Source organism: Suillus subalutaceus (assembly GCF_016647625.1).
Source record: "Suillus subalutaceus strain FC151 chromosome Unknown DFJ58scaffold_34, whole genome shotgun sequence".
NCBI lineage: Eukaryota > Fungi > Basidiomycota > Agaricomycetes > Boletales > Suillaceae > Suillus > Suillus subalutaceus.
In genome coordinates, this window is record NW_024540283.1 from 17,004 (window position 1) to 44,862 (window position 27,859).

General features: G+C 48.0%; 10 protein-coding genes and 1 non-coding gene across 11 annotated transcripts; 3 read left to right on the plus strand and 8 right to left on the minus strand.

Annotated features, from left to right (window-relative positions):
• Window positions 1–238: 238 nt before the first annotated feature.
• On the plus strand, window positions 239–1,589 carry DFJ58DRAFT_283071 (uncharacterized protein). The gene has a single exon (XM_041379655.1). The coding sequence runs from the start codon at window positions 583–585 to the stop codon at window positions 1,453–1,455; it is 873 nt and encodes a 290-aa protein (XP_041245431.1). The 5' UTR covers window positions 239–582; the 3' UTR covers window positions 1,456–1,589.
• A 293-nt stretch (window positions 1,590–1,882) lies between these two features.
• On the minus strand, window positions 1,883–3,968 carry DFJ58DRAFT_744615 (uncharacterized protein). The gene is made up of 6 exons (XM_041387330.1): window positions 3,684–3,968; window positions 3,416–3,636; window positions 3,255–3,367; window positions 2,945–3,206; window positions 2,278–2,888; window positions 1,883–2,204 (listed from the first exon to the last, which is right to left on the minus strand). The coding sequence occupies exons 1-6, from the start codon at window positions 3,938–3,940 to the stop codon at window positions 2,001–2,003; spliced, it is 1,668 nt and encodes a 555-aa protein (XP_041245432.1). The 5' UTR covers window positions 3,941–3,968; the 3' UTR covers window positions 1,883–2,000.
• A 1,102-nt stretch (window positions 3,969–5,070) lies between these two features.
• Window positions 5,071–7,068, minus strand: DFJ58DRAFT_726244 (uncharacterized protein; the record flags this gene model as incomplete). The annotated part of the gene is made up of 7 exons (XM_041385338.1): window positions 5,071–5,780; window positions 5,845–6,024; window positions 6,081–6,345; window positions 6,394–6,503; window positions 6,552–6,681; window positions 6,735–6,785; window positions 6,838–7,068. 7 exons carry the CDS (start codon window positions 7,066–7,068, stop codon window positions 5,071–5,073), a joined length of 1,677 nt encoding a protein of 558 aa, XP_041245433.1.
• A 590-nt stretch (window positions 7,069–7,658) lies between these two features.
• On the minus strand, window positions 7,659–8,204 carry DFJ58DRAFT_726245 (uncharacterized protein; the record flags this gene model as incomplete). Its single annotated transcript, XM_041385339.1, has 4 exons — window positions 7,659–7,847; window positions 7,901–7,995; window positions 8,052–8,103; window positions 8,157–8,204. The coding sequence occupies 4 exons, from the start codon at window positions 8,202–8,204 to the stop codon at window positions 7,659–7,661; spliced, it is 384 nt and encodes a 127-aa protein (XP_041245434.1).
• A 1,777-nt stretch (window positions 8,205–9,981) lies between these two features.
• DFJ58DRAFT_875232 (uncharacterized protein) lies at window positions 9,982–12,252 on the minus strand (the record flags this gene model as incomplete). Its single annotated transcript, XM_041394413.1, has 6 exons — window positions 11,547–12,252; window positions 11,276–11,511; window positions 11,116–11,228; window positions 10,994–11,067; window positions 10,814–10,935; window positions 9,982–10,757 (listed from the first exon to the last, which is right to left on the minus strand). The coding sequence occupies exons 1-6, from the start codon at window positions 11,792–11,794 to the stop codon at window positions 9,982–9,984; spliced, it is 1,569 nt and encodes a 522-aa protein (XP_041245435.1). The 5' UTR covers window positions 11,795–12,252.
• Window positions 12,253–12,362: 110 nt separating this feature from the next.
• DFJ58DRAFT_875234 (zf-ZPR1-domain-containing protein) lies at window positions 12,363–14,094 on the minus strand (the record flags this gene model as incomplete). The annotated part of the gene is made up of 7 exons (XM_041394414.1): window positions 12,363–12,584; window positions 12,639–12,842; window positions 12,896–13,039; window positions 13,091–13,319; window positions 13,342–13,720; window positions 13,778–13,898; window positions 13,953–14,094. Coding segments are annotated over 7 exons (1,441 nt in total), but the record flags the coding sequence as incomplete, so codon positions are not given.
• Window positions 14,095–14,344: 250 nt separating this feature from the next.
• Window positions 14,345–16,022, minus strand: DFJ58DRAFT_913099 (uncharacterized protein; the record flags this gene model as incomplete). Its single annotated transcript, XM_041395300.1, has 6 exons — window positions 15,722–16,022; window positions 15,569–15,662; window positions 15,472–15,482; window positions 15,096–15,170; window positions 14,900–15,036; window positions 14,345–14,797 (listed from the first exon to the last, which is right to left on the minus strand). Exons 2-6 carry the CDS (start codon window positions 15,595–15,597, stop codon window positions 14,345–14,347), a joined length of 705 nt encoding a protein of 234 aa, XP_041245437.1. The 5' UTR covers window positions 15,598–15,662; window positions 15,722–16,022.
• A 93-nt stretch (window positions 16,023–16,115) lies between these two features.
• Window positions 16,116–16,199, plus strand: DFJ58DRAFT_t71. Its single transcript has one exon. It is a non-coding gene; the product is annotated as a tRNA-Asp (tRNA).
• A 710-nt stretch (window positions 16,200–16,909) lies between these two features.
• On the minus strand, window positions 16,910–19,027 carry DFJ58DRAFT_875239 (cyclin-like protein; the record flags this gene model as incomplete). Its single annotated transcript, XM_041394415.1, has 5 exons — window positions 16,910–17,194; window positions 17,247–17,384; window positions 17,442–17,981; window positions 18,037–18,936; window positions 19,010–19,027. 5 exons carry the CDS (start codon window positions 19,025–19,027, stop codon window positions 17,036–17,038), a joined length of 1,755 nt encoding a protein of 584 aa, XP_041245438.1. The 3' UTR covers window positions 16,910–17,035.
• A 744-nt stretch (window positions 19,028–19,771) lies between these two features.
• DFJ58DRAFT_840115 (uncharacterized protein) lies at window positions 19,772–22,039 on the minus strand (the record flags this gene model as incomplete). Its single annotated transcript, XM_041392576.1, has 8 exons — window positions 19,772–19,847; window positions 19,868–19,877; window positions 20,016–20,276; window positions 20,452–20,631; window positions 20,685–20,975; window positions 21,023–21,088; window positions 21,139–21,337; window positions 21,422–22,039. The coding sequence occupies 8 exons, from the start codon at window positions 22,037–22,039 to the stop codon at window positions 19,772–19,774; spliced, it is 1,701 nt and encodes a 566-aa protein (XP_041245439.1).
• Window positions 22,040–23,850: 1,811 nt separating this feature from the next.
• Window positions 23,851–25,930, plus strand: DFJ58DRAFT_913102 (MFS general substrate transporter; the record flags this gene model as incomplete). Its single annotated transcript, XM_041395301.1, has 12 exons — window positions 23,851–24,050; window positions 24,107–24,130; window positions 24,182–24,206; window positions 24,266–24,321; window positions 24,387–24,408; window positions 24,461–24,783; window positions 24,838–24,901; window positions 24,954–25,080; window positions 25,138–25,269; window positions 25,319–25,427; window positions 25,476–25,663; window positions 25,713–25,930. The coding sequence occupies 12 exons, from the start codon at window positions 23,851–23,853 to the stop codon at window positions 25,790–25,792; spliced, it is 1,350 nt and encodes a 449-aa protein (XP_041245440.1). The 3' UTR covers window positions 25,793–25,930.
• Between the last annotated feature and the right edge of the window lie 1,929 nt (window positions 25,931–27,859).

Genomic DNA, 27,859 nt, shown 5'->3' on the forward strand with positions numbered 1-27,859 from the left:
TCGAATAACTAAACAATTACTGAGATTTTGGCTTGACGCTTTCAAGGCTAACTCCAGCAGGATAATTACATATGATCAGGTGCCGGACATGGATGCGAATGTGGATTGCACAAAGGTAGTTTTCCAATCTTTCTCACTATCATTGTTCATCGTCTGCTCAGGCACATCGAGTTCTGTCACCGACGCATATTGCGACCGAAATTCCGGTCGAAATCCTCTGCATTATCATGGAGCTTACTATGCCACCGACTCAGCATTTTCTAGATTCCACTGTCATTGCTCGCGACAATCGTTCCTCGCGGTCCTGTTCGCTGCAGACCCTCAGGAACAATGTGCTAGTATGCAGGTCCTGGTATAATGTCGGCATTAGCTTCCTCTACCAGCCATGTTGTCGTTCTGCAGAGCAAGCAACTCTTCGCGCTTGCACGCGTCGTCTCGAACAACCGCAGCCTCGGCGAGATAATATTATCTCTGCACCTGCAGTGTTATGTTTCAGTGGCGCAGATGGCCACAGTCTCAATGGCTGTGGACAGCATCTGAGCGGTGACTCCAAATCTTACCAAATTTACTCTTGTGCCCATCATGAAGAGACAGCCTTTTCTTAATCACGAGTTTCTCCGCCTGGTCGCTCTCACGCAGAATACCCCTTCTCGCATCACAGATCTGTACTTCCGTATCAGTCGCACGCTCAAAGACACCCTGAACCTCATGCCAACTTTCACGTACCTCACCGCTCTCCATATCGACATGATCATTGGAGAAAACGATGGACTCCCCACCGAGCACCTACATCTTGCCTTTTTGGAAGAACTGCACATTATGCACGTTACTTGGCACTCGTATAGACATGACATGAATGCCTTTTCTGCACTGGCTGAGACCCTCAGCCTCCCCTCTCTCCGACGTCTGCTTTTGACATCACAAGCTGTTGAAGACGAGATGGTTTTTGAGCCACTGTTGCGTAAATTTGGACATAGTCTCCACTTTGTCTCGTTGGTTAGGCCTCATATAATCAATCGCTACTACCCTTACGACTATCGCCACCCCCTTCCCCTGATTCCATTGCTTTCCATGTGTCCAAATTTACGCCACCTCGCCACAGACACGCGTATTCCAATCCGAATGCCTACGCATGCACACTTGACATGGATAGACTTATGGGTCCAGAGACGATTTTTGGATCCGAGCGAACAGTCAGCTGTGACGCTCATGCCTCACGAAGAGAAAGTCAAGCTTCCTTCGTTACGGGGGGTGCGGTTACTCGACATGTCTTTATTCCCGTTCAGCGGCGCGCGCACGCCGCTCCTCATACCGCCAGATATGGTTGGGAGCACGGAGAGCGTCATTTGGAGTTATTCGAGTGTGGACTTGCGCCATGACCCTGGATTACTTTATAGACAAAAGGTGAACGAGGTCGATGATGTGCTAGCTGAGAGTCTGGAGCACAGGTTGTGACCGGGGTCTGTATGTTGTATGACGGGTCAGGGTGTGAGCCTTGGGTAGAATGATGACATTGTATATCGTCAGCTGGATCTGCAGTGCGTCAGCGACACTGCATGATTATATTACCGCACTAAAATATCAATGAGGTTGAGAACTGTCTGATTAGAACCTCGAGATCACCGCACACCAGGTTGAACTTTGTGAGTACCCATACTGTGTTGGTTGGTGACCACTGCTTCACGAGTACTCGTGTATCAGTCTTTTGTCGTGTTTCTTTTGGTTGTCCTCCGAGTCAGCATGGGCCTGCGCCACTACAATCCACACAGACACCACTCGTGTTTGGATGTCTCAGCTCAGAGTTGGCTCAGGGCGTCGTTTCGATGAAGTTGCTTATTCTAATCCGGACTTAGCGCCAGGATGGACAATGCCAACTGAGAATCGGGAGCCACCATCAAATCAAAATCATGGGAGGATGATCATCATGTAGCACTAGTAAGTAGTGTTGGATTGAGATTACGACTACCCTCTGGCATCAGTACATAAATCGATGATCGTCATCACTGCACAACGAGTAAGTGGTCCAAAGTATCTCTCTCGCGCTGACTCTCAGCAGTCTTAGGCAATACTTTCTTAACCCAGGTATCTCCAACGTAGATCGGGTACCGCATGTCACCGCCAGGGCAATATCTACGTGGAAGTTCTTCTCCCTTGGCAAAAACCTTGATAGATGGCTGCGTAAGTGGGGCAATGAGATCGCGTTCCTCAGGCAACATCAGACGAAGGTCAGCGATGTCCGACGAATCGACAAATACTGGTTGGCGAGCATTGTCAGACAGGTAGTGAATTGGCGTTGATCGTGCAGGTTCCCTGCTTCTGCGTTGGAATGACTGATAATATATTGGCATTGCCGGAAAGGAATCGGCGACGAGTCTGTGGCGGCGTCCAGGGCAACCAGTCAGATTCATCTGCATTCGCAATCTGCTTCTCCCATTCTATCTTCTGGAATTCATTATCCCATGGCTCTGATGGATCAGGCGCGATATGGAGATTCAGCTTGACGTGATGTCCCAGTTTCTGATAGTGCGTTGAAAAATCAGGAATAGCATCGTGATCCACGTAGAGGGATAATGAAAGCGGTTCGGAGGACGTGGAAAAAATGTGGCTTTCGTCAGTCAAGGGAGCAGGATTTGCCGCAAATTTGATCTCTCTGCATGGGGAACGAGGGACTGGATAGGGTGTTGCGACATAGAATCCCGGATGCTGCACGGGGTCAACGGAAGGGACCAACGCCTTGATGGTTGGTGGAAATGGCTGTAATCGGTTCTGGAGCTCCTGAGAATGCCATTCAATGTCATTCGCCGAGAACACACACAGCTCTACAGGAATGTCTGTCCGATTCGTATATCCTGTCCGATGAACAATGGCCGTGAAATTTACGGACGAGTCTAGAAAGCATGCAATCAGATAACTAGGTTAAGGTTTCCATTTCACTGAAACATACTTTGATAAACGTGAGCTCCTTCAGGAAAAGATACTTCAATTGTGTAGTTGCTCTGCAACCTGTCTACTGATGGCTTCATGTTAAAACCGGCCCGGGAGTGTGAGGGTGGCGGAGATAGAGATACGTTAACACTGGGTGCGTTGTTTTCCGTCAAGGGGTAGAACGGGGTAAAGGCTGTCATCCCCGCACGTATCTCTGAAGTCGTGCCATTGCTAAACCTGATTTCGACAAAGTACTCGTAAATCGATTCGCTGGATATCATCTGCAATGACATTGAGTACAAGACGAAATCAATAAAGGCTGTTCTTACATCAGTCGCTCCCCCATTAGACATGGAACCTACACGACAGTCTATTCCTGGAGGGTAGTTTGTATTAGGTACCAGAACTCCGAATCGGGTCGTGAAGTTTGTTGACAATGGATCTGTTCTCGACATTAAACTCTGAGTCTACTCGAAGTCTCAATCCGTACCTGCGACCAGAGGACTCTTGATTTCAAAGGCAATCCGTTCTTCCTCGTGGATAGACCACAAGTCCTTATTCTGAACCGAGTTCTCGTACGCATTCCATTCTGTTTCGTTGTAGTCTGGATTCCCGAAGTTGCGGAATGGCCCGACTCTGAATAAATCACTGTTCGAGACCGGCCAATTATATGTCAATTTGGGCATTTTCGGAATCGGCGCATCTTCCCGTCTGTCAGGATGTTCAGTAGAGGATACGAGAGAGACAAAACAACTCACCTCAACTTCCAGAATACTTTTTCCTTATAGCGCAAGCCTAGCGCATAGCTCTCTGCGTCAGAGCATGGTCCGTCGAGTTTAATCTTGAGATCTCCTGCGATAACTTCACCGGGAAGCATGTCAGGTGCTCTCACCCAGGCACGTGCCTGGCACTGGGACGGTGCATTGCTTAGCTCCTTGGATTCTGGAGAGGGCGAGTCAGAAGACGCAGCGACGTTAGTCACCAAAACAAGCGCGAGGGATAGCCAGCACAGCATTGCTGAGGAACAGAGGAAAACAAAACATAGTGTCCAGATTGTCCAAGCCTTTATAGTAAACGACAGCGTCTCTTTGGTAGGACGCGTGGGATGAAAGGGACGATGATACTAGTACCGTTCATCATATGAACACGGGTGGCGCCTTTGGAAGACGCCGGCAAGACACCGGGGTGGTTACATGGGCGTTGAACATAGTCCACAGGAAGCTGTCATCATCAATAAATACCTGTAAGCCAGGGAACAGGTAATTCTGAATATGGAGGCGATATTTCCTTAATATCCCCAAACTCCCGAGGCTCCGAGTCATGTCCTCAGCGTCCGGTAAAGTCCTCATGTCACTGCCAGTGCGCCTTCAACATAACAAAGACTGCGCATCGATAGCGGAGAGCATAAGCCGAGGAAGTCCGTTATTGAAAAGCTGTGGACTAATAACAGTCATTGTGACAGCGCACAACCAGTGTCCGTTTCGCGAGTCAAGGTCACTCGTAAGGCACGATGTCAAAAATATAGCAGTCCGCTTTGCAGTTTGATGCGTATATTAACAAACTTTTTAGGAACGATGGTAGATGGACAAGTTGAACTGTCTGACGCCACCAACAGTGACCGGTGATATCCGACGCAATACGATGACGTCAAACATACCGTCTGTAGTATGTTTGCACGCTCGTTACACTTAGAGTCCTGGTTCTTACCATTATATCTTAGCAGGCATGGTAGCTCCAAAATATTGCCATGTATGCCAATGTCTGAGTTGTATAATTTTGGTGATGATTGCCCTCCGAGTGAGCGAGTCAGCATAGGCCTCCGCGACTATGATCTACGTCTTTGGATATGGATTGTTGGTGAGGGCTTATATAAACGGTCCTGCCCTGCGTTTAACTTGAGCTACCTGCTGTGGGATTGCTAAAGACAGCGCCAGGCTCAGCTCAGCTCAGTCTAAGAGTTGGCTCAGAGCGTCGTTTCTATGAAGTTGCTCATCCTAATTAGACCTTAGCGCCAGGATGAACCATGCCAACTGAGAATCGGGAGCAACCATCAAATCAAAAACCATGGGAGGATGATCATCATGTAGCACTGGTAAGTAGTGTTGAATTGAAATTATAAATTACTACGACTACCCTCTGGCATCATTACATCAATTGATGATCGTCATCACTGCACAACGAGCAAGTGGTCCACAGCATCCCTCTCGCGCTGACCCTCAGCAACCATAGGTAATACTTTGTTGACCCAGGTGTCTCCAACGTAGATCGAGTGTCGTGTGTCACCGCCAGTGAAATATCTACGTGGAAGCTCTTCTTCCCTTGGCAAAAACCTTGATAACCGGCTGCGTAAGCTGGGGCAATGAGATCGCGTTCCTCGGGCAACATCAGACGAAGGTCAGCGATGTCCGACGAATCGACAAATACTGGTTGGCGAGCATTGTCAGACAGGTAGTGGACTGGGGTTGATCGCACAGGTCCCTGCTTCTTCTGCATTGGAATGACTGATAGAACATTGGCGTCGCCGGAAAGGGATCGGCGACGAATCTGTGTTGGCGGCATCCAGGGCACCCAGTCAAGTTCATCCGCATCCATATCCACCTTCGCAATCTGCCTCTCCCATTGTTTTTTCTGCATCTCCCATTGTTTTTTCTCGAATTCATTATCCCATGGCTCTGATGGATCAGGCGCGATATGGAGCTTCAGATTCACATGATGTCCCAGTTTCTGATAGTACGTTGAAAAATCAGGAACACCATCGGGACCCATGTAGAGGGATAATGAAAGAGGTTCGGAGGACGCGGAAAAAATGTGGCCTTCGTCAGTCAAGAGTGCAGGAGTTGCTACAAATTTGATCTCTGTGCATGGGGAAACAGGGACTGGATAGGGTGTTATGACTTGATAGAATCCTGGCCGCCGCACGGGGTAACGGAAGGGACCAATGCCCTATAATGGATGGTAGAGATGGCCGTGATAGGTTCTGGAGCTCCTCAGAATGCCATTCAATGTCATTCGCCGAGAACGCACACAGCTGTACAGGAGTCTCTGTCCGATTCGTATATCCTGTCCGATGGACAATGGCTGTGAATTTCATGGACGAGTCTGGAAGGCAGGCAATGAGACAACTAGCTTAAGGTTTCCATTTCACAGAAACATACTTTGATAAACTTGAGCTCCTTCAGGAAAAGATAATTCAATCGTGTAGTTGCTCTGCAACCTGTCTGCTGATGGCTTCTTAAAACGGGAGCGTGGGGGCCCTGGTGCCGGTGCCGGAGATAGAGATACGTTAACACTGGGTGCGTTGTTTTCCGTCAAGGGGTAGAACGGGGTAAAGGCCGTAATTCCCGCACGTATCTCTGAAGTGGTGCCATTGCTAAACCCGATTTCGACAAAGTACTCGTAAATCGATTCACTGGATATCATCTGCAACGACATTGAGCGCAAGACGAAATCAATAAAGGCTGTTCTTACATCCGCTCCCCCGTGAGATATGGAACCTCCACGACAGTCTATTCCTGGAGGGTAGTTTGTATTCGGTACCAGAACTCCGAATTGGGTCGTGAAGTTTGTTGACAGTGGATCTGTTCTCGACATTAAACTCTGAGTCTACTCGAAATCTCAATTCGTACCTGCGACCAAAGGACTCTTGATCTCAAAGGCAATCCGTTCTTCCTCGTGGATAGACCACAAGTCCTTATTTTGAACTGAGTTTTCGTATGCCCTCCATTCTGCTTCGTTGTAGTTTGGACTCCCGGAGTTCTTAGAAGGTCAGGACTCGGAACAAATCACTGTTCGAGACCGTCTGATTATACGTCATTTTGGGCATTTTCGGAATCGGCGCATCTTCCCGTCTGTCGAGATGTCTAATGGGGGATACGAGAGAGACAAAACAACTCACCTTAACTTCCAGAATACCTTTTCCTTATAGCGCAAGCCGAGCGTATAGCTCTCTGCGCCAGTGCATGGTCCCCTGAGTTTAATCTTGACATCTCCTGCAATAACTTCGCCGGGAACCATGTCAGGTGCTCTCACCCAGGCACGTGCCTGGCACTGGGACGGTGCATCGCTTGGCTCTTTGGATTGTGGAATGGGTAACGCAACGACGTTAGTCGCCAAGACAAGTGCGAGGGATAACCAGCGCAGCATGTCTGGGGAACAGAGGAAAACAAAACATAGTGTCCAGATTGTCCAGCCTTTATAGCAAATGACAGCGTGCCTTTGAGAGGACGCTTGGGACGAAAATATTGTTAGCTAGTAGTACCATTCAGCATGTGAACACGCGTAGCGCATCGTGGAAACGCCGGCAAGGCACATACACCACAGGAAGTCCTCATGTCACTGTCAGTGTGCCTTTAACATAACAAAGACTCACTCGACAGGCGCATCGATAGCGGAGAGTATAAACCGAGGAAGTCCATTAAGTCCGTTATTGATTGGGTACCAAAAGCTGTGGACTAAATAATAGTCATCGCGAAAGCGCACAGCAGTGTCCGTTTCGCGAGTCAAGGTCACTCGTAAGGCACGATGTCAAAAGTATAGCAATCTGCTTTGCAACAGAATCCTAGTACTGACATGTCAGTTTGATGCGCTGATGCAGGCTATTAATAATTATTTGTGCTCTTTTCAGGAACGATGGTAGATGACGTACCATAACTCTGTCTGCGGAGGAAACCGACATTCCTAAACAATGGCAGTCTTTCACTGCTATGACTTCTGGGTTTTTATATCACCGTCCTTCATATCATCGCCGCTATACGAATCCATATTATATCGTTCAATCCAAGATCTTCATTCTGTTGCCACGTTCGCTCGTATGCGACGACCTCCATATTTGGATCTGGATCAGGTGCATACAAATTCCGCACGTATGAGTTCGCCAGAGGGTCATCCAGGATCAAAGTGAATGGTATCTCGGCGTTCTTGACCTTGGTAATCATAAACATCAAAATGAGAGTCGCGCGATGGTAGAAGAACACACCTGCTTAAGCTTTCTCAAGAACTCCTGGAACCCAGCTTTATCATCGACATCTGCGACCCCAGAATCTCCCGTGTTAAATACTTTTTGGTGTGTCCCTCGTATATCTGATCTAAAATGCCTTCTAAAGTCGTGAAACGTCCGCCTAGTGTACCGGGGTGAAGAACGAGATCTATCTCCGGTATGCTGAGACCACCCGTGTCACTCTACAGGACGCTCTTGGGTCAAAAGAGCTCGGAAAAGAAAGAGAAGTGCTTACTTTAAGTATGTCGCGGCTCAGGTCGTCTCCATCTTCCACCTTTAACATGATCCTCTTGCCAAGCTCAGAAATTGCAGCCCTTATCCCGATATCCGCAGTGGTCGCAGTTAGTGGACATTATAAGAGTGTCCTGCCAGTAGGTTTGTCAGGCAAAGATTCAGTGTGACTTCGATACCAACCTTAAAATAAGAGACAGAAACTTTCTTCATGCGCGTGACAAGAGGCCGGCTGCAACGCGAACAGACACCAGGGAACTTGAACACTTCGTCGTCCGGACCCCCAGATTGTTATTCCACCTCATCTACCGCATTTTATTTGTCTTCTGCAGGGGGTAGTGACTTGCACCTACATGGCCTCCAGCGGCGTTGAACATGTTCCACAGGAAGCTTTGTCATCATCAATAAATACCTTGCATATGGGCTGATTCTGAATATGAAAGCGATGTTTCCTTGCTATCCCCAAACTCCCAAGGGTCACCGGTCATCGCTCATGTCCCCAGCGTCCGCTAAGGTCCTCATGTTACTGCCAGTGTGCCTTCAACATAACAAAGACTCAGTCGACAGGCGCAGCGAGAGCATCAGCCGAGGAAGCCCGTTATACACTAGTGTCTGTTTCGCGAGTCGTAAGGCACAATGTCAAAAATATAGCAGTCTGCTTCACAATAAATCCTAAGTTTGATGCGTTGATGTAGGGTCTGTTGAATTTAATAGTTATTTGTGCTCTTTTCAGGAACGATTCATTATATCACGTGATAGCTGTCTGGCCCCTATAGAGCATCATAGCCTTCTTCAGCGAGTATGTCGTCGTCGAGTACCTCAGCCATACTCAGGCTATTATGCTGTCCTCCTCATCAGTCTCATAACTGTCGTCATCATCCTTGCTCTCGTCACCCTCTTCAACTTGAAGATCCCCCTCATCTAAGTAATTCGGTGGCCATGAAGTCCTTTGACTCTGGCTGCACGAACTTGTTTCCAAATGACGAACTCACAGCATTCTTTGTAGACAACACATCGGCGATTCGTATCACCACCAAACCAGATGAAGTTACGTACTGTACAAAAGACATCCGATTGTCTTATCATTGGATCCGAAGCTGTGCGCGATGGCCACATTTGTCCGCGCTACGTAAAGTCAGCAGAAAATGTGTCAGATATATTCACGAGACCCCTACCTGCTGATACTCACTGCTTACCATCAGGTACGATATCTAACCAATACAGTCGTTATTCCACCCGATTGAATCCCGGCTCTTGCCATTATATGGCAGGTAGGATGGTAGCTCCGACATTGCCATGTATGCCCATGTCTGAGTTGTGTAATTTTGGTGTTGTTGCCCTCCGAGTGAGCGAGTCAGCATGGGCCTGCGCCACTACGATCTACTTCAAGTTAGACACCGCTACGTCTTTGGATATGGGTCGTTAGTGAGGCCTTGTATTAACAGTCCTACCCTGCGTCTAAATTGAGCTATCTGCTGTGGGATTGCTAAAGACAGCACCAGGCTCAGCTCAGCGCAGAGTTGGCTCAGAGCGTCGTTTCTTTAATGTTGCTTATCCTAATCAGGACTTGGCGCCAGGATGGACTATGCCAACTGAGAATTGGGAGCAACCGTCAATTCAGAATCATTGGAGGATCTTCATGTAGCACTAGTAGATAGTGTTGGATTGAAATTATAAATTACTTCGACTACCCTCTGGCATCATTACGTCAATTGCATCACTGCACAACGAGCAAGTGGTCCAAAGTATCTCTCTCGTGCTGACCCTCAGCAGCCACAGGCAATACTTTCCTGATCCAGGTGTCTCCAACGTATATCGGGTACCGCATGTCACTGCCAGTGAAATATCTGCGTGGAAGTTCTTCTCCCTTGGGAAAAACCTTGATGACCTGGCTGCGTAAGTGGGGCAATGAGATCACGTTCCTCGGGCAACATTAAACGAAGGTCAGCGATGTCGCACGGATCGACAAATACTGGTTGGCGAGCATTGTCAGATAGGTAGTGGGTTGGCGTTGATTGCGCAGGTCCCTGCTTCTGCATTGGAATGACTGATAGTATATTGGTGTCGCCGGAAAGGAATTGGTTACGTGTTGGTGGCATCCAGGGCACCCAGTCAGTTTCATCCGCATCCACAATCTGCCTCTCCCATTGTTTTTTCTCGAATTCATTATCCCATGGCTCTGATGGATCAGGCATGACATGGAGATTCAGATTTACACGACCTCCCAGTTTCTGATAGTACGTTGAAAAATCAGGAACAGCATTGTGACCCACGTAGAGGGATAATGAAAGAGGTTCGGAGGACGTGGAAAAAATGTGGCTTTCGTCAATCAAGGGTGCAGGAGTTGCTGCAAATTTGATCTCTCTGCATGGGGAAACAGGGACTGGATAGGGTGTTATGACTTGATAGAATCCCGGATGCTGCACGGGGATAACGGAAGGGACCAACGCCCCAATGAACGGTGGAAATGGCTGTGATCGGTTCTGGAGCTCCTCAGAATACCATTCAATGCCACTCGCCGAGAACGCACACAGCCCCACAGGAATGTCTGTCCGATTCGTATATCCTGTCCGATGAACAATGGCCGTGAAATTTACGGACGAGTCTAGAAAGTATGCAATGAGATAACTAGGTTAAGGTTTCCATTTCACTGAAACATACTTTGATAAACGTGAGCTCCTTCAGGAAAAGATAGTTCAATCGTGTAGTTGCTCCGCAACCTGTCTACTGATGGCTTCGTGTTACGGGAGCGTGCGGGTAGCGGAGATAGAGATACATTAACACTGGGTGCGTTGTTTTCCGTCACGAGGTAGAACGGGGTGAAGGCCGTCATTCCCGCACGTATCTCTGAAGTCGGTGCCATTGCTAAACCCGATTTCGACAAAGTACTCGTAAATCGATTCGCTGGATATCATCTGCAACGACATTGAGCGCAAGACGAAATCAATAAAGGCTGTTCTTACATCAGCCGCTCCCCCATTAGACATGGAACCTACACGACAGTCTATTCCTGGAGGGTAGTTTGTATTTGGTACCAGAACTCCAAACTGGGTCGTGAAGTTTGTTGACAGTGGATCTGTTCTCGACATTAAACTCTGAGTCTACTCGAATCTCAATTCGTACCTGTGACCAAAGGACTCTTGATCTCAAAGGCAATCCGTTCTTCCTCGTGGATAGACCACAAGTCCTTATTTTGAACTGAGTTTTCGTATGCCCTCCATTCTGCTTCGTTGTAGTTTGGACTCCTGGAGTTCTGGGCAGGTCGGACTCGGAACAAATCACTGTTCGAGACCGCCGTCTGATTATACGTCAATTTGGGCATTTCCGGAATCGGGGCATCTTCCCGTCTGTCGAGCTGTCTAATGGAGGATACGAGAGAGACACAGCAACTCACCTTAACTTCCAGAATACTTTTTCCTTGTAGCGCAAGCCTAGCGTATAGCTCTTTGCGCCCGTGCATGGTCCGCTGAGTTTAATCTTGACATCTCCCGCGATAACTTCGCCGGGAACCATGTCAGGTGCTCTTACCCAGGCACGTGCTTGGCACTGGGACGGTGCATCGCTTGGCTCTTTGGATTGTGGAGAGGGTAACGCAGCGACATTACTCGCCAAGACAAGCGCGAGGGATAGCCAGCGCAGCATGTCTGGGGTACAGTATATCGAGATGAAGAAAAACAAAAAATGGTGTACAGATTGTCCAGCCTTTATAGCAAATGACAGCGTCTTTTTGAGAGGAGGCACAGGACGAAATGTCGTTAGCTACTAGTACCGTTCATCATGTGAACACGCGTAGCGCATCGTGGAAACGCCGGCAAGACACGTACCACAGGAAGTCCTCATGTCACTGCCACACTGCCAGTAGTGCCTTCAACATAGCGAAGACTCACTCGACAGGCGCATCGATAGCGGAGAGCATAAACCGAGGAAGTCCATTATTGATTGTATACCAAAATCTGTGGACTCAATAATAGTCATTGCGACAGCGCACACCAGTGTCCGTTTCGCGAGTCAAGGTCACTCGTAAGACACGATGTCAAAAATATAGCAGTGTGCATTGCAACAGAATCCTAGTACTGCCATGTCAGTTTGATGCGCTGATGTAGGGTATTAAAAATTATTTGTGCTCCTTTCAGGAACAATAGTAGATGACGCACGGTAGCTCTATCTGTGGAGGAAACCAACATTCCTAAACCATGGCAATCTTTCACTGCTATGATCTCTGGGTTTTTATATCACCATCCTTCGTATCATCGCCGAGATATGAATCCACGTTAATATCATTCAATCCAAGATCTTCATTCTGTTGCCACGTTCGCTCGTATGCGACGACCTCCATATTCGGATCTGGATCAGGTGCATACAAATTCTGCACGTATGAGTTCGCCAGAGGGTCATCCAGGATCAAAGTGAATGGTATCTCGGCGTTCTTGACCTTGGATAATCATAAACATCAAAATGAGAGTCGCGCGATGGTAGGAGAACATACCTGCTTAAGCTTTCCCAAGAACTCCTGGAACCCAGCTTTATCATCGACATCTGCGACCCCAGAATCTCCCGTGTTAAATACTTTTTCGGTGAGTTCCTCGTATACCTGATCTAAAATGCCTTCTAAAGTCGTGAAACGTCCGCCTAGTGTACCGGGGTGAAGAACGAGATCTATCTCCGGTATGCTGAGACCACTCGTGTCACTCTACAGGACGCTCTTGGGTCAAAAGAGCGCGGAAAATAAATGGAAGTGCTTACTTTAAGTATGTCGCGGCTCAGGTCGTCTCTATCTTCCACCTTTAATGAGATCCTCTTGCCAAGCTCCGAAATTGCAGCCCCTGATTTAATCTCATTATCCCGATATCCGCAGTCGTCGCAGTTAGTGGACATTATAAGAGTGTCCTGTCAGTAGGGTTGTCAGGCGTGAAGATTCAGTGTGACTTCGATACCAACCTTAAAATAAGGGATAGAAACTTTCTTCATGCGCGTGACAAGAGGCCGGCTGCAACGCGAACAGATACCAGGGAACTCGAACACTTCGTCGTCCGGACCCCCAGATTGCTGTTCTGTCTCGTCCACCGCATTTTCTTTCTTGTCTTCTGCGGGAGGTGCCAATCCAAGCTGCCGATTCTGCTCAAGCGAGCGCTCGTATGTGCGCATGTTCCACTTGAGATCGGACATGCTGCCCACGAACTCGAAAGAACGAATTCCCAGATGGATCGTCCAGAGTGATGGTAATCGTACGTGCGACTGGATCCTCTTTCGAAAGATCTCTCTTCTCGAGCTTGTCCTTTCCTACATCATCTTCCTCTTCATCGTCAGCAATGATCTCCTTGAGACCATCGATAATTTCCTGGATCTTAGCGTATGCACTCTCATTTTGGACGCGTCTAAGCGGCTGCTGTACGTTGAGATCCGCAACAATGTCCCTGAGAAGACCCTCGACAGTTGTAAGCTGCCCACGGGAGGGCGGAAGGACCAGCTGAAATTCAGGGATATTGATCGTACAAGCTTCTGAGCGGATGAGCTGGCGGTCAAGGTCACCGCGATTAAGGACTTTGACTGTGTACATAGTACCTTCAGCTGTCTCAGAAATTTCATGTTAGGAGGTACGGGTAACAAGATGAAACGGGTACGCACGTCTAATCTTCCCCGCCGACTGAATCTCATTGTTCGAGTGGCCGCAATGTTCGCAGCGGAAACTCATCACGATGACTTCTCGGAAGAATGGGATGGAGGTGAGCATCATTCGCGTTACTCCCTAACGGACGTGAGTATTCAATTCCACCAGCAATGAGAATGTTTGCGAACGCACCTGCTCTCCACACTGCATGCAAAGAGACTCGATCTCCTCGAGTGGTCGAGCGCCGATATCTTCTTCATCCCCGGCATCAGTCTTATCGACGACGTCTGCGATCGGAGGGAAGAATTCGGGGTTTTCTTCAGTTTGAGCCATGTACCGGCTAAAAGGTTAGATGGTGGAAATCGCAATGAGGTTCAAACTTCCATACATATGTTTTCAGTCTCCCGTAGTCAGACCAAATTAGAAGAAAGACAGTCGTTAACGTTCATTCTTAATAATGTTCATGATCAATATTCATCAACGCCACGTGTGCGCTTTTTATTACATAGCTAGTGGTTCACCGGTAATTGAATTGAAATATACATAGCGAATGGCTAGATTAGTAGGACAACCATATAGCATCACTACAACTTGAATACCGATCCGTCCATATTATGATCTCTCTCGTGCTGGCCTTCAACAGACAATACTTTGTTGAGCCAGGTATCTCCAACAAATATGGGCTGCTCAATGCGATCGAAGTAAAAGTCAGGAAGCCTTCGACCTCCTTCAAACATCTTGATAGACGGCTGCGCAATTGAAGCAAGGAGATCGAGTTCCTCAGTGGTCATGGAATGGAGGTCAGCAATATCTGACACATCGACAAATGCTGGTTGGCGAGCTTCGCTTGACAAGTAGTGAACTGGCGTTATTTTCACAGGACGTTGGTTCTGCATTGGAATGAATAATAGACCGGCGTTGCCAGTCAGGTATCGGGGACTAGCCTGTATAGGAGACAAGCAGTACACCCGGTCAAAATCGGTTTCATTCAGCCGTCCAGTCTGTTGCTCCCATCGCTCATTCTCGAATTCATTATCCTATGGCTCTGACGGATCCAGTTTGATATGGAGATTCAGATTGACACGATGTCCCGGTTTCTGATAGTACGTTGAAAATGCACGAACAGCATCGTGACCCACGTGGAGGGAGAAAGCGGCTTCAAAGGATGTAGAAGAAACATCAGTCAAGATTGCAGGAGCTGCTGCAAATTTGATATGGAGGGGACCATGGAGGAAATTGTGGATGGAACCAACAACTTGATGAACAGCACGAATGCCTGTGATCGGTTCTTGAGCTCCTGAGCACGCCCTTCACTGGCGCTTGCCGGAGACGCACATAGCTCCACAGGAATGTCTGTTCGATTCGTATATCCTGTCCGATGAACAGTGGCTGTTATGTTCACGGACGAGTCTAGAAAACAAGCAATCAAATAACCAGACTAAAGCTTCCATTCCACTGGAACACACCATGACAAACGTGAGCTCCTGCAGGAAAAGACACATCGACCCTGTAGTGGCTCCATAACCTATCCACCGATCGCCACCACGGCTGCGAGCTCCAAAAGATGTCTGTGGGTGTCAGAGATACGTTAAAATTGGGTGCTTTACTTTTGGTCGAGAGGAAAAACGGAGTGAAGGCCGTTATTCCCGCAGTGCTGTCAATATGGGACTGCGCGACGTGAGGATACCGGCAAGACACAGGAGTGACATACTCTCACAGGACCTGAGAAAACATCCAGTCAATTGGTTATCATCGGATGAGGCGGTGAAGCCACAGGAAGTGTTATGAACAATAAATATTGTGCTTACAGGCGCATCTCCCGTCGTGAGTATTCCATGTGTCTGAGACGTCGTGGAGACCCGCCCAATTCAATGACGGAGGGTGTACGCCAAAAAAGCCATTCTTAGGATATCGTTAGTTGGTAGTAGCAATGAACCAGAAACCAGGAACCGTAGACTAACCTGTCACGGTTATACTTGTCGCGAAAGTGCACGTTATGAGATTTGCGAGTGCAGGTCACTTTTAAAGCACCAGATCAAAAGATAGTACTAATCCACGGGACGGATGTGGTAGAGCAACTACCCCTTCCTCGGCGGCCTATTGAGCAAATTTTACCGAGTGTTGTTGCATGAAACTGTTTTGCATCTGTAACGGAACGTTGAGGCGCGAAGAATCAGACGGTCGCCAAATGACGTTCAGGATTTGAGCATGCCAGCCGACAAAATTTCCATGGTTTGGCTCGTCCACATGGCAAATATGTAGTGAAGAGAGCAAGTGAGAGTGGAGGTCACCTACCAATGTCTAAATCATAATGGTGTTATTATTTAATTGCAGCGTTATTGCTCACATGACAAGTCTCTGGTAGTATATCGGATAGTACACCCGCCTGTCATTGCAAAATGGACGCGGGAAAGCGGGGTTCGATTCCCCGCCAGAGAGTTTTTTGGACATCTACTTAGGGAGTCTCGGCGATTTTTTTTGTGCATGCGGCCCCAAGCGCTGAACACATCTGTATGTAATGATGTAATGCAAGTCAATTCACAAAGTGCTTCCTGAAGCTGCAAATCTTCCAAGTCCTCACATCAGCACCATGAGAATGATACTTCTTTATTTTTCTCCCTACAAATTATACAGAACGTATCTCACCACTCCGGGGATTAACAAGTTATCAAGAACGCGTCGGATAAAACGACGGGAAAAGAAGTCCTAGTGATGGTGATGAACAAAGCGGATAACATGGTAATGGCGATATGCGGGTGTAGCTGAAGAGGATATGTACGGGTAGCGCGAAATGAACAGAGCGGTGACCAGTAAAACAGCGTGATGCAAGCGAGAACAGAGCAAGCAACGATGGAGGAGGTATCCAGACGATTACTGGTGCATTTACGCGAATCGACAAATCGAGTACGGCAGACAGCGAGCGAGATGCGTAGAGCACTGAGACAGCAGCGTGACAGCGACAAATCGAGCGCAGAGTTGGAGGCATAGATGTGGCGCATATACAGGTGGGTGTGGAGGGGAAAACGTATTTGATAATCATAGGATCAACTCATAAAGAACAAAATCAAAGAACAAAAACGAAATTGGCGTTGTGGGATGGTGTGATGGTTGTGTTGCACAAAAATTAACAGTGATCATGATGCTCGTGATGGATATGATGCAGGCGGGGGATAGATAGTGTGGGTGTCCGTAAAATGGATATGCGTTTTGGGTGAGTGATAGCCGTGATGATGGAAATTGAACGAAGGTGGTAGAGACCATGCGTGTCGCCGGCCTTATGATTTTTCATCCTCGTCACCGTCCAAGCCTGCTGCCGCTAGCCGCTCCCTTTCTGCTCGATTCCTTGCACGAATGGCTGGTAACTCCGCTAAAAGAGACACCTGCTCGCCCTCTTCCCACCGCTCTAGAGCCCACTCTCGTACGAGTATGCTCACCTGCATGATAGCTAGGTTACCTACTATGCGTGCACAACCCATTAAGACGTACCTTCATGAAGCGCTTGCCGGCATATTTCTTGTAAAATGATTCGTGACGGATTGGTTTGAGAATATAGTTAAGCATCAGGTTGGCAGTCGGAATTATGGAGCTTTCTGCATATGATGAGTAATGGGCATGATTAGGAGTCTAGAATCCGGAGATGTTATCAGCAAGATCGAAATGTGGCACACACACACCACTTACCCATTTATCGTTGCCGAGAATGAGGCGTCCCAACCAGGTCGCCGCAGCAGCAACCAGGGAAGGTGGCGTGGCTAGCAACCGCCACTCCAGTGTACCCACTTCTAATAAATACTTCCCCATCGTCCTTGATTTCACATCGTAATCATCCGCTTTGCTGATACGGCGCAGGAAGTGCATCGGATTCGGATAGCTCAAGTTCCAGTCGATCGTTTTCAGGACGTACCGTTCTGCGAGAAGGATCTCGGATTCGGTGTAGGATGAATCCGCGCAGTGAAGGAAGTGCGAGACGGACGGTGCGACAATCTCTTCGACCTTGGAAGCAACGAAGAGACACGTAATGCCCACGAGCTGAAGTTTTGCAAGGGAGACGACGCGTGCCGACAAGAACCTATCGATGATGTTCACACAGAGGAACAGGGTCTCAGGAAGCAATCGGAACCGTGCATGTACTTGCACCAGCCAGTCGAGAAGGATCCCACGCATCGACCAGGCCAGCTCTTTTTGCGATGCCATGTATTCCGGATTGGGAAGCGTCACAAGCTGAAGGTGGCTCAAAAATTACAACAGGATGATAAAAATATTTGGAAACTCGTACCTCAGTCAGCTTCATGTACTTGAAGATCTCGACAACATATTCGCTGACCATCAAAGGATCATCGGAATCCTCAGCATCGAGGTCGTCCCACTCGTCACCATCGGGGTCAGCTTCCGGTGCCACATCGACATCAAGAACAGCCGCCACTTCTGCCTCGTGTTGCGCTTGTTCGTCTATGTCGGTCTCGGGAGCATCAGAAGATGTTCGCCTCTTCTTAAATACACGATCATCTTGAACTTCCTCTTGTGTCTCAACCTTTAAGACGAGATGCGAAGAAGTTCGTCGAGCAGTCTGAATACGTTGCACCTCCTGGGTGATCACCTGTTGGGTGTTCGCCCCCGACCTGCGGGTCGAAACGCGCCGCGAGGGTTCAGGAGCCGGTGGGTGATCATCCACAGCCATCGCGTCTTCATCATTGACCAAGGGTTCTTCCTTGACATCTTTTAACGGTTTTACCTCTGGAGCAATCGCAGACCGTGTAGTGCGACGAGTAGGGACGGTGATCTGTCTCAAGGGAATAGTAGGCTTCGCCTTAATCACTACGCCATCAAAAGTTTCCTTGGTCGGTGGGGCGACTTCTTTGCCTTTGCCTTTTCCGTCCTTAGCAGCTGTGGCAGCGGCCTTATTCTTGTTGATGTTCTTAGTCGTAACTTCGCCAAGCGCCTCGCGCTTACGCTTTCCCTGGAGAGCAAGATCGACCTTGTTCTCATCGTTGGTCCCGACCTTTGCACGAGAGGCCGCCGTAGCGCCTAGGGCCCTGGATTGGAGTGTGGCGGTGGGAGCAGGAATGGCAGACGTAGATGGGGGCTTCACACGGGAGATAACACGAGATGGACGGGCATTGGCGTTCTCGCTGTCCTTCTGGACCGCCGTACGGGTAACCCGCGTTACACGGCGAGTCTGGAACATAACATCGATCAGCGACAAGCCCATCGACGATGACGACTAAAAATCGATAAAGCATAGGACTTACTGGTAAGTTGGAAGACATTAGCTATCTAATTGACGCAGAAGGTACTCTATCTGTGCGTGCAGTAGCTAGATGGATGAAATGTAAAACGAAGAGCGAACGGAAGATGAGAGGAACTACTTGAACTATTCCAGAAATGGCCATTTTAAATTTCAACCATCCACACATAATACAGACAAACAAGCGCGTCCGCGTTTCATCACGTGACAAATGCCATTGTCCACACCCACCAGAGCGCTTACCTTTGGACACAGTTCATTATCATTTATTATCAGTGGATAGGCTGCGCCAGCTTGATTGTGGTAGAACGAATATTGCATTATGGAGGTAGAGATCATTGTGGCGTCACGCGCGCCTCGTGACTGCCGCATGTTGTCTACTGTTATGCGATGATATCGGTTGTCGAATTCCCATCAATGCGCTGGCGTAAATACATAACTGATAACCAATCTGCGCTAGTGCGGATCGCTTGAACGTGAACCATTTGCAACTTAACTAGTTATTCTCAAAGTCTAGCATCACAGGCTCGCCCAGCTCATATGTCGCAAGACTGAATTATAATTCATGACAATCCCAATGTATTACAGCACCGAGGAAGCCGAGTACAGGATCTGCCTAAATACTATCACTAGAGGAGTCCAGTCCGAGAGATCCGCAAGTCCAAGAGAAACATAACCACCTATAGAGTTTCCCGTGCCACTTTAAAGGGCAAACGTGGAAGACAGATATAAGCAGCAATGAAACCCAAGAAAGTATTTCACCTCATCAGGATCCCCGAGGGAAAGCATCCCAGCCGAACGATGCAACCGGAACCAGAACCACCGCAAACCAAAGGAACAGCCTGTTAACTAAAACACAAACCTGCGACCGACTGCAAAAAGAATGAAATGATAGGAATGATAGAAGATGGATCGCGGAAAGACATGAAAGAAAGGAAGAAGGGAAAATAAAATATCGGGGAAAGAAAAAAAACTGCAAACGAGACGCACTGCAAACTTGATGCATCAACATTCGTCGTGCTTCCGACGAGTCTTGGGCGTCGCATCATCCAGATCCAGAGCCAACTTCCGCTTAGGGGACGCTTCGTCGAAAGGGGTAACAACGGAGCTAGCGGGAGGCCAGGAAGGACGGACGATGGGAATACCGAGACCACGACGTATAACAAATGGACGATGACTGACACCAATAGGCTGGTGGATACTGGCATACACGGAAATTGCATCCGCGAGGGGTGAGCCCGGAACGACGTCGAATGCAAAATCCGTGCATTCTGAGTCGAAACAGGGAACCCAAGAGGGTATCGTAAAAGAAGGAGAAGGGGGTGCGGAGAGTGAAGAACATGGGGAGGACGGGACTGATGTATGAGATGTATCAACCTCAGAGGGCAGGGACACTATCAAGACTCCAATTAGCCATTAAAACGCCAGAAGCCGACAAAATCTCACCGTCAAAGTCATCTGTGGATGCCATCGAATAACACGAAACCGAGGAAGTAATGGACTCGTCGTCAGAGTCGTCATCAAATGCCGAACGACAACCCTGATTAGTCGGTGGAACCTCGAATTCAGCTTTGCCTGCTATTTCGGGCTCTTCCTCCTCTTCTTCGATGACTGAAATCGCGATTCCTTGACGAGCAGTGGTTTTAGCGCCAACAACAGCAAAGAGGCAAACGACTGACCAGTTCTCTTCTCTACCTTGGTTAGCTCAGCTCTAATCTCCACAAACTGGCGGAAATATTTCTTGTTCTCCTCCTCCAGCTTGCGACAGGCACTGGTGGCCGCTTCAACCTGATCCCAGAGACCCGATCGCTGTGCGAGAAGCTGCTTGACATCCTCCTGCAACTCTGCATTTTCATCTGCATGACGCCGCAAAGCTTCGCACTGGTCCCTAAGACCGACAACCTCTGTGTACGCGAGCGTAAGGCGTTCCCTCATCGCGATATTTCGATCTTCGTTCAAGGAATCAGTGCCTATGGGAGCGTCAGCAAGGATAGTTGAGGTGGAAGGGAAGACGTACTGCTCGAGGTAGTGATGTGGGGTATAACTTTCCCGTCAGGAGATATTATCTTCAATTCAGGGATTCCTGTTCGCAAGAGTCAGAAGACAGCGAAGAACATAGAGAGAACGTCTCACCTGCAGCTGCTCTCTTCAACTTCCTGAGCTCCCTCTTGGCTCCTTCGAGCTCCCTCTTCGTCCGGACGAGCGTTCCTTGCAATGCTTGGACTTCTTCACCGTGTTCTTGCTGCAAGTCAGATGACTTCTTCTCGGCTATGAGTTTGTCGCGCTCGGCCTTAAGGTTTGCGATCTCGAAGCGGAGTGCAGTGTTGGCAGACTGCAATGATGAGATGGTAGACCTTTGGAAGCTCATCTTGGCTGTGGCATCCCGGGACATCGATTCAGCCTCATCGCGACGAACCTGCTCGATCTCCAGATCGCGCGTAAAACGGTCCATCTGGTTGGTCATGGTCAAGTTCGCCAGTACGAGATTGTCGATATCAGAGTTGGCGGTATCGAGAGCATCCTGCACACGTAAGAGCTGCTTCAGGAGAACGGCGTTCTCGCTCCACGCATCGGAGAACAGCGCATGGATATGGTGGCCAGGGCCTATCGGAGCGTTGTGAAACTGCGGGCTAATGTCGGAACAGCTGATGCTCCAGTGTAGCCGAGGCTCAGGTACCAGACGAGGGCTGTCCAAAGATGATTCCAGGATGGCCGGGGACGATGAGGACGAAGGGAAGCCTGATGGAGATGAAGTACATGTAGCTGACGAAGAAGTAGCCTTCAAGGGGAAGACAGCTTTCTCCGCTTCCTGAAGCCTGGGTGAATGAATGAATAGATCAGGATCCTGGAGCGTCGAAGGGTCGAGCTGGCAGCGGTAGACATCGAAGGCCAGTCCAGCCATGATAACAACAACGTAGAAGGAGACCAAGGTCACAATCTTGAGGACACCAAGGACGAAGACGAGATTGGAAATCGCGAAAGAGCGAGAAGGGGAGCACAAAGATAGGCGACCGTTACAGTCGTCGGAAGACATGATGTTGACAGATAGATGCAAGTAAAATCGTCTGGATATGCGGATATGCGGACGATGGGAGTGAGCAAGAAAGATGTACACTAGCGTTTCAGCCCTCGGGTGCGGGTTTTTATACCTGGAAGGCTGGCATTATTAAGTTAGCATGCCAGCCTCTTGCTCACGATCGAGGTTTCAGCGGATTTCAAACCGGCCTGTATGCTTTGAATTAGGTCTGTCGCACCTAATTCAAAGCAAAATTCGTCCTTGCCCAGTTTGAACGGGGAAAACTTGAGTAGACTTGACTTCTGCCATGCAGCGTAAGAAACGACTGAGAAGAATTTTCAAAAGAGTCCGAGGACGTTGTTTGGATCCGAAGCTGTTGTCAAACAAACCAACTCTTTGCTTCGTCTGGGCTGACTCAGCGGCCCTGTTTCTTTTGGTACTCCCAGGTCAAATGCCAAGCAATATTTGCGATTTCAACAAGGGGCTGTGAACTTATACCCAACCCTCCGCCATCGTTTTGGCCTGCATACATGGTGTGTATGCGAGTATCTCTATTTAGAACCGCAAGCCCTGCGTCCATGCACAGCCCTCCTCTATGCCGCTGCCAACGCCGTCTTCCTCATCATTATGACTGTAGTATTAACATTCATCGCTGGATGGATCAGCTTGGGTTGATTCAACATGCTTCCCTACATATCTATTTTGAACTTCCTCCGAACTTCCGCATCAGACGCATTCCTGTTGTTGCAAAGGATACCTCTTTACCGGAGATTGCCCGCTCACAGCACTCCCGATTGATTGCTTCCTGTGTTCATGTCTTCTTTGCTCAAGTATGCGTGTAATCGTTCGGCATCGTATTTGCTATCCGCGGAATTTGTCACTGGCTTGTTAAGGACCAAACCGGAAGACATTATTGGGCATCTTTCGGTCCGAGCTAAGTGTCCATAAATGTTCTGTAAACGTATTCTTATCGGTGCGATTTGCAGCTGGAAGTCAGCGCGACGACTGTAGGATGACACGAAAGAATTCGAAAGGGACTTACTGCTCATACTAGGATGAAACTCTGAACAACTCTGACCATCGTTGCTCGTCGTTCAAAGAACAATATATAATACACGTCCTCGCTTCAAAGGGTACACCTACCTGACTAGCCTTAAGTCCGTATCGCGCCCTGAATACATTACATGCATAGACGTTGAGACGATACTGGCGTGTACCGGCAAGAACGTACAACTCATTGGCTCAATATCGGTGCGACTCGAATATCAAGAAATTTATGTTCCGAAGTGTTAAAAAGTATGTTATATCTCAGATCCTGTTGAAACCCAGGAGTACCATTGTTTAGGCCTTGCCGATTTCAACGCCTGGAGGGGTTTTCGCCCGAAAACCCGGGGTCCCAGACCTTCTAACCACTGACCACCACTACCGTGATCATTAACAGCCCGACTCTGAACCAGTTTCATTTACAGGATCCAAATCATTCTCGGTTCCGCAGTCTTAGGTGCACGACTTCGAGTGCCCGCTGGTCTGATAAGTAGTCCCGACTCCGTTGCGGTCAACGCTATTTTTGGTCCGTATGTGTGTGCTTTGTATACTGTCATAATATCATGATATTTTAGATCGTTACAGCTTTGGTCTCGACCAGTATGGATGGTACTGGCCCTCAGCGGAATTTTGAAATCAGATTTCGGAAGCAAGACGCGGGAATTTCACATTTATACATAATGTCGGCAGGATAAATTGAACATACCACTGATACCAGCAGTTTGTTCGTCCCCCATTTACTCTTTGTTGACTCTGCCCTTTTCTCTGCATTGTTAGGGTACGCTATGTCCGAGAAGTCCCTAAGTGCAGACGCTTTGAAAGGCACCGAGTTCGCATCTGAACCATTGTCTTATGATGTGCGTAAGACAAGAGCAGCCCCTCCAGACAACCAGGAAACACATGATGAACCTGCTTCTGAAAAGCCTGTACTACATCCTGGTGAAGCACCAGATGGAGGATTGACTGCATGGCTGGTAGTTGTTGCGTGAGTGCTACATATACATCTTTGATATACTAGTCACTGATGTCGACGGGTTACAGTGCTAATTTGATATTGTTTTCTACGTGAGTTTTCTCGGTTTCTTCCCCACAGTTAAGCTTAAGAGATTCCATCAGGGTTGGTTTATCCAATTCCTGGGGTGTGCGTGATGTTTGTCGCCTTGATGCATTCCCATATCTTACATAACCATTCTCTTGCAGGTTTTCCAAGCGTATTACGAAGAAAATTTACTCCGTCACATTTCTCCTTCAGCCATGTAAGGTGCTGTGTTTGTTCCATGCAACAGTGCAACTGACTTGTCGTACAATTTGTATTCTCCAGAGCATGGATCGGTTCTGTGCAGGTATATCTATTTCTCGTTCCAGTAAACCTGCGTAGCTCATGTGTCCTGCTAGTACGCACTCATGTACCTTCCAGCGCTTGTGACGGGACGACTGTTTGACCTAGGATACTTCAAGATACCGTGCTTTGCCGCTAGCTGTGTCCTTGTTATGTGCACCTTCCTAGTCGCGGAATGCACACAATACCAGCATTTCTTTCTCATACAGGGTCTCGGTATTGGAATGTGTTGCGGCATTATAGTTGGCCCCGCACTTGTTGTTGTCTCGCATTGGTTCTACAAAAAACGTGGCCTTGCTTTGTCGCTCACAGCCATTGGGGCTTCATGCGGAGGCACTATGTTCCCTGTAGTGGCACAAAATTTAATTCCATCAATCGGGTTCGTTCGACGATCATAGACAATTCCAATTCATGTTCACTTATACAATTTCAGATTTAAATGGACTGTCCGTGTATTTGGATTTATTCTGATGGTTACACTGGGGATGGGCAACATAGCATGTCGTCAGCACTTGTGAATGTCTGATTCACTGACACATTTTTCTCAAGTTTCTAAAGCGACGGCTTCCTCCTGTCAATGTTCGCGGGGGATTCTTTAATTTTAAAATATTCCGCAACGCGGCATATTCTATCTTTTGCATTTCAGGGATAATGGCATTTCTAGGACTCTATACAGGTGTGATCGTAACGATTATCACTATGGCTTCCTGATGTTCTGAATTGGTTTTGACAGCGCTCACATATATGTCCGTGAGCGCCGTCGCAATTGGTGTCTCCAAGAAATCCTCATTTTATATTCTCGCGATCGCCAATGCATCGTCTACGTTTGGACGTGTGTCGGCCGGCCTATTAGGAGATAAAGTTGGTATGCCTTGATATCATATACTAATAGAACACAAGTTAAATTTCGACAGGTGCACTCAATACCATGGCAACTTTCACTGCTGTAGCGGGAATTATCACATTCACCTGGCCATTTGCTAAAAATGAAATACGGCTCATTGTAATATCCTCTATCTATGGGTATGCGCGACACCTGTTCACAACTAGCTGCCAATTCACCCTATTCAGATTCTCCACAGGAGGATATCTAGCTCTTTTCACTGTAGTTGCCGTGGAAATGGGAACGATTGAAGACGCGGGGCGTCGAGTGGGAATGTTCATGTCCCTTGCTGCCTTTGGGGCCATTGCAGGTCCTCCGATATCAGGCGCTATCAGTACCGCGTCAGGAGGGTTTGTTGATGCTGGTTACTATGCAGGCAAGTTTATCCAATGTGCGGTCCCTCTGCGTGCGCTGATCTTGTCTAGGCGGCATCATTATGTGTGCTGATATATTGCTACTTTTGGCGCGATACCTCCACCTAGGAAGCCTCCGGGGAAAGTGTTAAACGACCCATTCAAGTAAATTAGGTGAAGTGCCATGTTACAGTACAAATTTTCCTTCTCAGAGTTTATCGACACGAGATGTCGAGTAGAAGCGACGCTTCATATTTAGTGTAATAATTTGATTTGCGCATTGATAAGGGCTGGGCGCTGAGCTCTCAAGTTCATCCCATGTGTGACTTATCGATGTTTTAATTAATGAATACCAAGCCAAGAACATGAAGGTAACTGTGGTCTTTGTAGAAGAATCGAGTCAATAAAACACCTTCATTACTCACCAGCTATCAGACTCCCATAACACGGAAGTTACTAGAGATCTATCACCCGAACGCGAATAAGATAAGACAGGAAACGCTTCTGGGGTATAGCCTCGCACACTGCATAAACGTAAAACAACTGCAGAGATAATGATACGAGGGTAAGATTTGATTATCCTAAAATGAGAACCAGCTCTCCTGATGTGGACTCTACGATGCAGAAATAATCAAATTCAATTGAATGGCGATTCAAAGCTGAGAAGTCAAAAAAAAAAAAAAGATACAATGTACTCAGGTATCACATATTACAGTACTTAGTTCCGTCTAGTAAATCGAGACATGAGCATACCATTAGGCTCGGATCGACAACTCCACGACAGCTTCACTGTGGTGAAGCTGTCAGCCCAGATCGAAACTCAGGCTGTCAACCTTCGGTCTATCTCGCCTGTCGCGAATATTACCCTTGTTCACGCCTTTTTTGCAAGACTGGCGATGGGATTTAGATCCATAGAAGCTAATGTTTCAAATTTGTCCAGAACAGCATCATGATCGAGATTCAGGGAAGCGCAGAGTGATCTCGGTGGTTTCAAACAAGTGCGCCGCAACTGCTAGTGACTCCCAGTTCTGTGCACGCAAGTAGATTTGCGCAGTTGACATTAGTACTGACGCACTGGTCAAAAGACATAATAGTATATTAGCACCGGGTGTAAATGCATTGATACCATATTGTAGGCTCGCCCTTTATGCCCTGGAGCAAATCACGAATATTCTGCAACCAAGGTTTCAATATTAGCGAATGACAAATGTATGTCCCCCAGTTAGGACGAATGCAGTAGGGGGGCACAACGATACCTATACGAGAAAAGATCCAGGAGAAGACAAGATTTGCTTCTGCTTCTGCTTCCCCTTCTTCATTGTCTACCAGACGCATCTTCAACCAATCTTGGATGATACCGCGTCCATCTGGTATCCGAATACATCCCGTGCTACGTCGGAGCCGGCTTACCAGGTATGATTCGGAGAAACCGCTTCCCGCTAATCGACAGTTTCACCAGACGAGGCAACTCTAGGAACACAGCAGATGGAAGTGACAACGGTGTAGGAACCTAATAGAGTAAAATAACTAGACATCCATGAGGTCCGAGATGAAAGAACCGGAAAACTGTCTGGCGGTTGTGTTGTTGGATCGGAAGACGTGAAGGGGTGCGGGACGAAGAAGATACAGCCGCCTGCAACGCGATCCCACACTTATGTCGGAGATCGGAAAGAAGACCTGTGACAGTAACGTGTTTCACGTTCAAAACGCGACCAGACACAATGCCAGCATAGCCCGAAACCACTCCTACGACGAAGATCCTCCGTGGGAGGCCCTAGGTCCGGGAGCAATACAAACATGAGGGTTGGCAAACCACCTCAGTTTCAAATCTGTACCGAGAAGTGTAGATCAGATTTCTTTTCTTCGTCAAACAAGTCGATAACAATCACCACCTATCTCCTGTATTATCTAAATCTCTGTCAAGAATGTTCCACGTAGTTCAGATGAGTGTACGTCGATTTGTCGACGTAAAATTCGCGGATGGCAACCTCAACAGCGAACACTGCAGTGGTAGTGTTTGTGCAATGCATGCTGCATAACGTTTATTATAAAGTGAAGAAAAAGTCTCGATACTATGCTTACTGGGGGATGTCACGATCAAAAATTTCCTTACTCCTCTATGGAGACGTTCGTGGTGTTTGTGCGCCATTTTCATACCGGAGAACTGAAGTCAGATGTATACCAAATCTTTCCCTATGCCTCGCCACTACCTTGGGCTA

Coding starts and splice junctions, on each gene's coding strand:
- DFJ58DRAFT_283071 (XM_041379655.1), top strand. CDS start 583: ATGAAGAGACAGCCTTTTCTTAATCACGAGTTTCTCCGCCTGGTCGCT.
- DFJ58DRAFT_744615 (XM_041387330.1), bottom strand. CDS start 3,940: ATGCTGTGCTGGCTATCCCTCGCGCTTGTTTTGGTGACTAACGTCGCT. Junction 2,889..2,944: donor AGGAGCTCACGTTTATCAAA/GTATGTTTCAGT, acceptor CATGCTTTCTAG/ACTCGTCCGTAAATTTCACG. Junction 2,205..2,277: donor TCAACGCCAATTCACTACCT/GTCTGACAATGC, acceptor ATGTTGCCTGAG/GAACGCGATCTCATTGCCCC.